General features: G+C 37.3%; 1 protein-coding gene across 4 annotated transcripts in view; it reads right to left on the bottom strand.

The window, feature by feature from the left end:
- The window catches only part of CENPQ (centromere protein Q), a 1,051,590-nt gene that overhangs the window by 376,254 nt on the left and 662,895 nt on the right, over positions 1-12,441 (bottom strand). For 3 of the 4 annotated variants that reach the window (XM_044084063.1, XM_044084064.1, XM_044084065.1), the window contains exon 7: positions 3,532-3,600. The exons of the other annotated variant lie outside the window; for it this stretch is intronic. In XM_044084063.1, coding sequence (XP_043939998.1) covers positions 3,532-3,600 — 69 coding nt within the window. The remainder of the gene's footprint in view (positions 1-3,531; positions 3,601-12,441) is intronic. 4 annotated transcript variants of the gene reach the window in all.

Genomic DNA, 12,441 nt, shown 5'->3' with positions numbered 1-12,441 from the left:
AATATTTCTAATACTTCTACAGGATCTCTTATCTTCCATATTATAGGTTTCCTAACCTTGACAATAGCACAACGACTCAACAGAAAGTAGAAAGGGCTAAGTTTTTGTGCTCTAAAATTATTACCAAAAAATAGCTGCTTAACAGCAATCTTTCTAAACTTAAGCGTATTATCAAAATACTCCCTTATTTTCTATTTAGCATTCTGCAGTTGCTCCTCCTCTTGCTCTGTGAGATTCCCGATATTTTGCAGTACTTTAACATTTGAGTCCCTCTAAAGTATTCTTGTTACTTCTTAACTATATCTCCCTTTCTTTTATTTCCACCCTATTTTAAAACTCCACTTCAATTTTATTCCACTCCCTAGCTATATTTACAGAAGAAATGTCTATCTTCTCTAATGGCTCCACAATAATTTCCACTTCCCATTCCTTACATTGCTCTCTTTTCAACAGATAGGTGGGAAAGTGCCAGTGTTTTATTTTTATTTCATTACCCTGTGTTTTTATTTTAATTAATAGCGCATGATCTCAAGTAGTTACTGAGTGCTTAGCAATACATTCAATTAAATGCATGTTCCTGTGAAATGCACACTCTATCTAGCCAGTTTTTGTATCTTGGAGAATATGGAAACTTCACTCTGAAATGAATTGACATCTCTCACTGCACACAGTGTTGAGGCTGAATGAAACCCCATGATGAAGCTGCACAAAGTATCATTATATTTCCTTTAGAAATTTGTTAGCCTTGATCAGGCATCATTTCAAGTACTTCACATCTGAAGTTTTATGCCAAGGAAAACACACAAGGTAGTGGTAGTTCTTTTTTGGTAATTTCACACATACTGAGATCAGTGAACTATTCAGGCTCAAAATTCACAACTCAATATTACTTGTGCTGTCATATAAAGTTGCATTCACTCTCTTCATTGATGCCATAAATCTATTAAACATTTTGTACTCTGAAGGTGAATAAACCTAATAATCACTGACAGCAGTTTCACTAATTATCTGAGCTTTACAAAACAAGAAATATACAATTCTAGTGGACTCAGTGGAGGAAAACAGGGCCTGAAACTCACAAAATATCACTTAAAAAAGTGATGCTCTCTCAGTTATTTTTTAATCATTTTGTAAGAGCTTTTCTCAAATGATGTAACATAAGGAAGATTTGTATCAAAAAGCCATTGACATTTTAGTGAGGATTCTCTAACTGGCCAGTAGTTCTCGCCATTCTCTCCATTCTAAGTGACTGGGACAATGGAATTTCTTCACTTGTGCCCTCAGAGTGCATAATGGGCAAGTAGCAGCCATCAAAGAAAAAAACATGGCAGCATGTCTGCCCTACTTAGGGTATTTGGGTTAGAAAAAAAAACACTAAAATTAGTAATGTGTAGTTATGCTGTTGACAACAGATTTGGATTGTCCCCTATACAGTTATTCTGTCTTGTTTGTGCTTTTTTGGGGAGTGGTCCTCTCCTTTCTTTTTAGATCCTCCAAGCCATTGCTTTCTAAACATCTGCTTACTAGCATTCTGCTGAGACAGGTCATTTTCTCTCTTGCCAAAACTGGACAAAGAAGCAAAAAATCCCTTTGAAAATTTAGAGGAGGGCTAAAAATTAACGAAATTCTTTCAAATCAGTTTACCTGTCTCATCACATTTTTGGATAATCTCTACACCACAATGTCCAAAACCTAATCTCAATCCAAAGGAAAATCCAAGCTTTTATTTTTGACATCTTTTGGGAGGTTCTGAGACCGAAGTCAGGCAAACCTCAAAGAAATTACTAGTAGCAACAGCCCTAGAAGTAGTACCTATAGAGTCAGGACACAGCAGGATATAGCCAATACAGCTCAGGTTACTGCAGAAGTGATAAATATGAACATAATGTCTTTAAGACAATCACAATTCCTTCAATCCTCAAGTTAACTTGCAGGAATGCCTCCAAGTCAACTTACCTGAAGGTGCACTCTAGCCTTCAGAATGCCCCTCCAAACTTTCAATTTTAAGATAGTTCCTAGGAATTAGAATAATGTAAGAAGGCAGACATTTATCAGAATGGTTCCATCAGAATGAGGACTGCCACATTGCCTAACCTCTTTTGTACAAGAATTATGGATAAACTAAAAATAATGGGACAAAGACCCACATTCAGAGACAATTTTAAATATTCTTTTAAATCATTTAAAATGTAAAAAAGAACAAATTTTGTATCACAGCAACATGTATTTTCTGAAAAGTATGACAAATGAAAGTCTAGTGTCTATCACTACTGATTGTAATCCTCGGTAATTTACCAGAAAATCAAAAATTTGATGAGAGAGGACAAAAACGAAGCAAAATCGGGTTCTGCTGACAACTATGTTGGCGACATGTAAAAAATGCTGTCAATAACAAAACCTCACGCCCATACACGTGCAGGAAGGAACCACCTGAAAAAGCTTTTTATAATAACCACACCAGTTTCATTTTTCTTTGATGAAGCAGTTTTAACATAATTTAACAGTTCCCAACATAAATTATGGAAAGAAAAAAAAAGTAGTACTCTAGATGTTAGAAGCCAAAAAACACCACACATTTTCACACTACACTTAGTACTAAGCTCAGAATCCTGTGAGCACCTGTGAAACACATATAGCAAAATTTATGAGAACTAAACTCATGGAATTTAACCAGTGTGATGGATAATACATGATCATTTACCAGTCCCCTTTGTACAGAATGAAAAGAAACTGACAATTTTTTTAGAAGAAAGCTGAAAAAAACTCTCTTCTGTTCAGGACAAAATAAGACTACAAGAAAAATATCCAACAGGGAAAAGAATATTAATTTAAAATATTCTGAGCAGAACAGCTGTAACTCATCTTCATATTAAACTAAGCTCTCAATTCAAAAGACCTGCTTTCCACAAAATGCTTTGCTGTGAAAACATTAGTTTAAAAATATTTTAGTAAAATTAAAGAAAATTTTGATCAGGAATACAGTCAGCCAAGTCGTCTGCAAAGGAAAAATGATGCCTTATTCAGATGACTCCCAGTTAACTATACCGCACATAGACCATCTACGTCAACACAACCTGACAGTGACAGATCAACCACTCACACAGGAGGAAGAATCTACAGTTTAACAAAAACTTATTGAAAGACCAGCCCCTTAAAACAAACTGCAAATGTTTATAGTGAAGATAAAAAATTGCAAAGGCTTATAATGAAGATAAGAACTGAGGAGACATTATGCTAAACACATCAGTACTTTTTCACTTCATACATCCAAATAAATACTACAAAAATAGCTTAAAAAGCTACTGTAGTGAAGTACTGCTCCTAAAACCACACAATCCTAGATTTAAGTGTGTGTGTGTGTGTGTGTGTGTGTGTGTGTGTGTGTGTGTGTGTGTGTGTGTGTGTGTGTGTGTAGGATGCACACCTCTTCAAGTTAGGTAAAGAAAGTCAGGTTCCCACTTTCCATCTAAATAAAGAAAATTTATTCACAAAACTGCAGCAAACTCCTGTTTAGGTACTGTTTTCAAATACCTTTGCTTCAGACGGTTAAGATGCAGCTGGGAGTCTTCTTTCCTAGGAAGCTTCTGACCTAAAACAGAGCTACAAAAGTAGCAATAAATACAGATTAGACTTCCAAAGCAGGGAAGGAGAAGAAAAAAAGTGTACAACATTAAAATTATTAATCTGTCTATATTCTATACTGAAATATCATGCATTACTTTTACTATTCAGAATTGTTTTTCTATTGGCTTTTTCCGGTTAGGGGTCGCCACAGCGGAATTCCGGTCTGCTCAGAATTGGTAAAACCTGCAAATTAGATACTTTAAAGTAACCAACAAAATTAGACAAAGCAGAGAAATGAAAAATGAATAAATATTATCAACTTTTTTGCTCTTGGTATTTTAATTACTCCCTGGCCTTCCCCCTACACCCCATCTTAAAGAGGGTGGCTTGCTGCAGTGAGAAGTACTGCTTCAAAAGCCAAGGCTATGACTGACCCCGGTGCTCCTGGCATGATCTCCTGTCCTCTTGCTAGCAAGTTACCACTGCCACAAGGTTGCAACCCCCCCCCCCAAGCTAGGTGAGGTGATGTTCACCTCTCAGTCCCATCTACTATGGCTTTTTTTTCTAATGCCTGCATTGCTAATTTATCCTGGGTCTGATGGGTCAAAACTCTCTATGAGAAAATGCTAGCTTAAACACTCATAACAATGGTAGATGAAATGTACTGGGGAAGCTAATATGCTTACCTGCAAGCAGTGCATTGTATAAATTGTGTACTGAACTTTACTTCCAGCAAAGAAATTAATGTTGAGTCTGATACTCTTGACAACATTTTTATACAGTGGAATTTGGGATTCAGCATTCACACTTTTCCTTTGTAAGACTACAAAAAACACACACGTTTTTATTTCTAACTAGCAGAAAATATTCCCATGCATATCCAGAACTCTGCATACAGCTTCTTCTACTTTTACCCTACCCATGCCAAACAAAAAAAAACAGAAAAGGAAGACCATCCCAACTTTCCAAACATATATTTACTTAAATTCTTGCATTAAAAAAATCAGACTAGCCACCTTCTAGAGGTGCACCCTTCTCCAGTTCTTGCCTTACAGAAATTTTATCATATACTGATATAATCAATTTAAAATAACCCAAGTCCTCAATCCTGGGATAAACTATATCCCTTAATATGAACAAGTACCTATTCATACCTTACATCTCCCAACTCTTCCACTTGTTCACTCATTTACTTACTTCAATCTATTTCTCTCACTTGACTCTCTAAATATGCCATAATCCTGTTTTTTTTCCTCTCACTTCATATTGCAACTTCTGTTTGCATTATACATTAATGTCTTTATAAAACTGCTATAATTTCTCAAAATATTAAATTATTGCCATATACGATGTATCTATGCTTAACCAATATTTTCATGTTATATTTAATTTGGTATTTAAATTGTAGATATTTTGTACAATTTTTCCAAGACTGTAAAATTATTGCCTTAAAATGTTTTTGTAATACTTTGGAGCTTTTCTCAGTGGGCCTCCACTGAAAGTGGGCAGCTACCCAGTCGGGCTGTCCCAGTAATCAAATATCAATAAATCAAGTAATGTACAGCAAAGTTGTTGTTTGTTTTTTTGGTTTTTCCCAGTTAGGGGTCACCACAGCGGAACTCCGGTCCGGTAATGATTGGCAGTAGGTTTTTATGGTGCTGGGTTGCCAGCACGACACCCAACCTTCAGCGAAGGCATGCCCATTCACGCATGTCTTTCGAACGCCACTCGACCGCGGGGAGGACATGCAGACTCCACACAGAAGGCACTCCAGCTGAGAATTGAACAGGAAAACCTCTTGCTGTGAGGCAACAACGTTACCGCTGCACCACCAGTAAGGTATGGTCAAACACAATGGGAACTCAGAACAGATCAGTACATCTAAATGCAAATATATAGTTTTCAAAAGATGTTTAATTTATTGTATCAGTATATTTGACAACTTGTTAAAGCAAGTTAACGTTCTTTATTTTTTTAAGTTAACTTCTTTGGGAATCTATGTATACTGACAGACCGCAAACTGAATTTTAAACAATGTAAGACCCTGACAACTTCTGCAATAAAGAAAGCGGGGTTGTTACTCATAACCATGGCAACTAGAGATCCTACACATATTTTAACACATTATAGTCAACATAATTAAGAGTATAAACTGTGCTTTCTGTGTTTGTTGGTTAAGTAAAATCATATTTACTGGAGTCAGTTCAATGTAGGGTCAAAAAATAATATATGAAGTGTAATGAATTGCTTATACAAGTGAAAGATCACAAAAAATACTTTCATTTAGTATTAGATAAACATTATTGAGAGAAGTAAGTTATGCCTGGCTTTTAAAATGTACACATCTGAAATTCTATAAAACCATGATGGACTGCAACACATGATCATTACCAAAAATTGTGAGAGGCCCCAAAAAAGTGGGTATGTATATTTCTATTTATCTTTGTTTACCAGGAAAGTACAGCTCGGGCTGATCCCATTTTCAGTGGAGGCCCAGAGTCAAGGCTTCAGTTATTACCGATAAAAAGTACAGAGAACATTACAGTACATGAAGCAAAATAGTAGAAGTTTTACACTGTACAAGGAAAAAAGCTATACAGGTTTTACACATACAAAACACAGAAGAAAAAGGGTATATCTAAATATCAACAACAGACAAAAAAGGGAGTATATGTTACTTATGCAACTTAGGCTATGCCTAGACTATAGAATAAACTGTCATAGGAAGAAAAGGCTATTTAGGAGGTATCCTGGGATATTTTCGGGGCTCATCGAAAATGTGTTCTCTAAGGCCGACAATACAGCTAAGACCTGCTCCCTACTGACGGGTTATGTTAGATGGTATTTCATCAGAACATATACAAGTTTAAATTAAGGTGAGATCTAGCACTGGGAGTTAAGTTTACATATAATATTATGGAGTCAATGTTCCTTGTTGACCTTTGAGTCTGAACCTGGCTTTATGAACTTATGAAGTTTACTGATCCTGTAAAAAGTCATAACAAGCTGCCTGCAGTAGTGTACAATGGACTTCTTTGGTACCAGAATCCCTTCAAACATGCATACTTCATTGAGCAATCATTAGTTTAGTATAAGAACACAGTGCCACAAGACAAAAAAAATAAAATTCTGGATGGACAGTACTGACCAATACATAGTAAGACAAGCTGATGTTTATAATTTAAGTCCGTCTAGGAAACATGACTTTAAAACACAAGTTAAATACTATTCTGACCATTAAAACAGTACAGTTTACCAAAGTAAAACATAGAACGCTGTTATTAAAACATGTAAATGGAAAACAATTCTCTCATCTGGCCAACGGACATAGTCATCATCATCATCAGTATTTTGTATAATCAAACAGTTTACTAATATATCAGTTCCCACAATTTAAGGAGCAGGAGAACATGAACAAAAATCAGAGAGAAAAAACAATAATAATGAAGCACATTAACAAAAAAAATGTGCCTTTCAACCCAGCTTAAGACAGAACAGTTTAGGAAATCTCTTGGCAAGTGGCATACTATCATCACTTCCTCCTTAGGTACTACACAGCACAAAAGCACCAATGATAAAAAAAAAAAAAAAAAAAAATGCGAGTCAAAACTGACTGGCAAACTGTTTTATCCATTTGAAACAGTGAAAATGTATCTGTCACATTATGACAGAGAACTGTGTTTCCTTACAGACTGGTCTCCAGGTTCTGAGGACATCTCCAGGTTTATTCTGAGTGCAATGGATATTGAAAGCCCTTTTGTGATAGAATACACAAGAAAGGTTAAAGCCCACAGAAGACGCCAGTGGCACTGAAAGCAAAACAAGGGGCTTACATAATCAACCCCCTTTTTCCATCTACATCCCACATGGGGATGTGGGCCAAGAGATAATATAAAATAAAATAAATAACATGAAACAAGATATAGCATGTAAAATGCAGGTAAATATCACAATAGAAAGGACTGCATATACGGACCAGTACATTAGTCTCAAAGTTATACTAATTCAGATACAGGATAACATCATACCTTGATTTCATAGCTGTGATAAGATAGATAATCACAATAAGCCAATACTAAGGCGAATACAATGAAAAATAATGTTCATGATAAACTGTTACAATTTACATGAATTAGCCATCACAGGTATACATATAGAAATAAATACGTCTTGGAAGGGTTGTGTTTGCAAATTTCTGGAAATGCTTAAAACGTACAAAGCAGTATTATCTTAACCAGTATTCAATTCATAAGCAGTTGCATTTGGAGTCTTTTATTAAAGATTCTTTAAGTTTTGCATTGAAAGTCTACAAGTCACTGACCAACCTGATGTTCATGGGTAACGCATTCTAACACGGTGACGCCTTTTTTGTGAAAGTCCTCTCTGTGGTACTCGGTTTGAATTACGGTCTGGCAAAAAGGTAAAGGATCTGAATTTTAGAAGTTTAAAAAGAGTGTCTATGATTAAAAAGGCTGTTCTCAAATGAAGGGCAGTAACGAAAACCAACATGTGTATGTAAAGGTAGAGAGCAGTAATTAAGTTCAGGCTACGACAGAGAACCACAGCCCTTTTATTGTTGTCCATTGATGTTCTCTGTTTGAAAGGCGTACAAACCTTAGTATTTTGTTTTTAGTTGCCTGTAGAGTGAAGGTATTATTTGGTGAGTTAAAAGTGATGAAAGGCAAGACAGTCTAGACTATGACTGAGAACATTTGGATGGCAATTGCTCAACTGGCCTCAATAGTAAGCATATTAGAAACACAGTAAGTTTGCTTAAAGCTGTGTAAGTACCTTATTGCCTTGCATGTGAATATCTGAGGTGAAAAGACAGGGATGGATCAAAGAGCATCCCAAGCTACCTAGAAGAACTCTATTATAATGAACATTTGTAGGACTGGAAATAGAAAGTAACAGACCATTTATTTTAGCTTCTGTAGGGTGCCGAAAAGCACTGCTTTTTTTTCTCTAGTGCTTCAAAAGCTGTAAGCTGACTGGCAGTGAGCCAGTTCCAAATAGATTCAAAATTGCTTTGCTGAGTGCTGGAAATTTGAAGCGAACATTTTCTTGGTCTGGTAACTACATAATCTGCAATTCAGGTGAGTATGATCCACGGGAAGTCATTTATAATTGCTGAAAAGGCAGGAGACCCAGTACTGATCCCAGAGGGACCCCACTTGAGGTGAATCATGCAACAATGCCCTGGTCAGGACCATATATAGTAAATGGTCAGTTAGTGAGATAGTCTTTAGACCAGAGTAAAACCTGAGGGGAGAAACCACAATCATGCAGTTTATGTAAGAGAAGCGAGGGACTGACTTATTTCAAATGCTCTCAAGGTCGAAAAAAATATTGCACCTCTGGGTTTAAAAATATATAACAAGTTTTATAAATTTAAAAGCCTTATATGTTTCCATTATAAACTGCTTTTGCTGTCATGCAAGGACAATACCACATGTAGTCATACAACACTGAAATGAAAAAGGTGCATAACTGGTATACTCTACTGGTAAGAACCTAAAAAATAGAACATAATAAACTAATGTATGAAAGCAAAAAAAGTTATGTTCTTACCATAACGTTCCATCTGTGTTGTCCATTTTCATTCTTCCTCGACTGATGGGTTCAGATCTGATCCCTCAGATCCGACTTGGCTGTTGCTAAAGCTCATGGCAACCAAACTCTAATGTTTCTCCCTTACCCATAATGCACCAATCCCAAGTTACCTCAGATCTTGTTTGCTAATTTTTGTTAGAAAGGAAATACTATGCAGAGATAAAGGAGGTGAAAAATGCATGCAGTCAATACATACAAAGACTACATGGAGCTCAATATAAAGGGCAGTGATTTCCCCTAAAAACACATTCTTCCAGACGTTTGCAAAAGATGGGGGTTGAGGAAGAATTAAAATGGACAACATAGATGGAACGTTATGTTACGTACATGACTTCTTTATCTGATGTTGTCAATTTTCATTCTATCCTTAAATAATGGGACAGAGTCCCCAGGTACCTAAAATCCCAGGTGGATTCAAGGAAGGATGTTCCCGAACACAGTTGAACCAAATAATGCTCTACCCCTGAAGACCAGATGAATTTGTAATGAGTAACAAAGGTATGGGGGTAGCCGAAGTAGCTGCTGTGCATGTCATCCATGGGCGTCCTGGAAAGAAAAACTGCAGACTCATGGATCTAGTTGAATGAGCTCGTACTGGTTGTGTTAACACCCAATTTTTTTTATAAATAAATGAGATGCAATCAAATCAGTCTGCCATCTGGCTAAAGTTGCTTTGGCAACTGGTTTTAATAATTTCAAGTCTGCAAAGGAAATAAATGTTCTGTTCTCATCTCTTTTGAGCTATGCAGGTAAAAACATAATTGTTTGTGAACATCTAGTAAATGTAACTTGTATTCGCCTTTATTAGTAAACTTGAGGAAGAAAATTGGCAAATTAATGGACTAATTGATATTGGGTTCCGCCACCACCTTTGGAAGAAAGGATATATTAGTTTGTAATGTAACTCTAGCCTTGTGAAAAATCAAGTATGGAGGTTTTGAAGACGATGTTTTAATTTCTGAAATTCATCTAGCAGACGTAATGACTACTAGAAAAAATGTTTTCCAAGTAAGATATTTAAGGTCACACACAACTGCTGGTTCAAAGGGGGGATGTAAGTGCCTGCTCTATCAAACTGAGGTCCCATGGGGAAGTAGTCTCTTTAAAAGGAGGTCTTAAAAGTACAGTGCCTCTCAAGAAAGCTCTACAAAACTTATGAGAGGCTACTGAGGTACCTTCAAATTCAATGTGAAAGTTTGATACTGCTGCTAACTGAACTTTAACAGTTGAGGAACTAGCTCCTTCTTTAAAAAGTAAGGTCAAAAATTTAAGGATGTTGGGTACCGGAGCAGAAAATGGTTTAACATGATTTTAATGTGCCCAGTACTCAAATCTTTTTCATTTACTGGAATAGATTTTACATGTTGAAGGTTTATGTAAAGATAAAAGTATGTCAGACAAGGGAAGACCACATACGTTGTCTGGCTATTAATGGAATTGGAGAAGCCAGGCCATCGGTCTGACGTTTGATATGTCTGGATGGATTACGCCTGTCGAGTGAGACAGAAGATCTGGAGTTGGATCCAGAACCAAAGGTTGGTGAAGTAAGTGAGGCCAAAGGAAGGGAAACCAAATCTGCTGAGGCCAGTAAGGTGCAATGAGGTTGACTTTTCTCTTCAACATAGCAGCTTTTTGTATGAATTTCAGAATAAGCAGGATTGGTGGATATGCATATAGCAGACTAGGGGGGCAATTATGAAGTACTGTAACTCTCAGTGATTCCCCCTGAGGGGGGGGTTAGGGCAAAGTAGATGCTGCATTTCCTGTTTAGGGGAGAAGCAAATAGATTGCAAGGCTGGCCCTACTGATGAAAAACCATTTCCATCACATTCTTGGCAGACCATTTGTGAGGTAGATGAATGCAGCTGCTCAGCTAGTCTACTATCACACTGGATTTCTCAAAATATGCATTGCTATGAGAAAGTGGTTGGATGAGATCACCCATTGCCACAGTCTGAGTGCTTCTCGACACAAGGTAAGACCTGGTCTTTCCTTGTTTACTGATGTACCAAACTACTGACATACTGTCTATTTGAATTGCAATTGTCCCCGCAGGGAGAGCATCTTGGAAGGCCTGCAACTCTAATAGCACTACTCATCTATAAGACATTGATATGCAAGTTGGCCTCTTCAGGGGAACAAATGCCTTGGACAGTTTTTCCCAAGAAATTCACAACCTCCACCCCCAAATGGGAAGGGTCCATGGTCACTGTGGCTTTGGGCTGATGGGGAATGAACAGACAGCCTTGTAGAACCTGATGTAACTGAATCCACCACCTGAGATCTCTCTCTTGCATATCTGACCGATTCATATCATAGCTTACATGGGTTGGTAAACAATCGAGCACTCCGTTGTTAGCATCCACTGGAGAATCCTCATGTACAATCTGGATAAAGGTACTAGTGTTACTGCTGCTGACATTGATTCTAGAGCTTGAAGGACCAAGCAGGCTGAAATCTTGGTACTGCAGATTATTTTTCTGACCTGTGACCTTACAGTTTGAACCCCTGAAGGGGGCAGTAAAGCTATCATTGACATGATGTTGAAAACTGCTCCTATGAATTCCAAATCTTGAGTGGGTTCCAGCTGAGACTTATCATAGTTTAGGTTATCCCCAGATGAAAACACATCTGGAGAACTGGTATCTTGCCCTTGTTAACTGATGCCTGGTTGGGGCAGTAATGAGTCAGTTGTCTGGATGTAAAAACATCTGGAATCCTTGCAGTCACAAGTGAGGTGCACTACTGCCATAGATCTACACCTTGGGGACTGTGGTGAGACCAAAAGGCAAAGCCCTGAATTGGTAATGACGGTCTCCCAGCCGGAAGCCTAAATACCTTCTGGATCATCTGCTCATCTTTATGTGATTGTGTTCGATAGACCTTCAGGATGTGTACTTTCAGTCATCCTTGCCAGAAAATGAAGAATGGACTAAACAGTGACCATCCAAAACTTGGTGCGTCAAACTGAATTAAGTTGCTGAGATCCAAAATTAGCCTCCAGTCCTCCATTTTCTTTGGCACTAAAAAGAACCTTGAGTAAGTTCCAGATTCTATTTGGTCTGGCAGGACCATGTCTTGGATAACTTTTTTTTTTCCTAGCAGCTTTTTTATTTGAATTGTTGCTCGTTTCCTCTGACTGGGTGGAACATAAACAATTTTTCTTGAGATTGGAGGTGAAAGGAAAAAGGGTATAGTATAACCTCTGGAAATAATCCTCTGCACCAAAGTAAGTTTTGTTATGTCTAGCCAGGCTCTCTGGTG

Source organism: Protopterus annectens, chromosome 9.part0, assembly GCF_019279795.1.
Source record: "Protopterus annectens isolate FY-2018-M chromosome 9.part0, PAN1.0, whole genome shotgun sequence".
NCBI classification, from domain to species: domain Eukaryota; kingdom Metazoa; phylum Chordata; order Ceratodontiformes; family Protopteridae; genus Protopterus; species Protopterus annectens.
The sequence above is the reverse complement of the archived record's forward strand: the minus strand, read 5'-3'. Positions and strand labels throughout refer to the sequence as shown.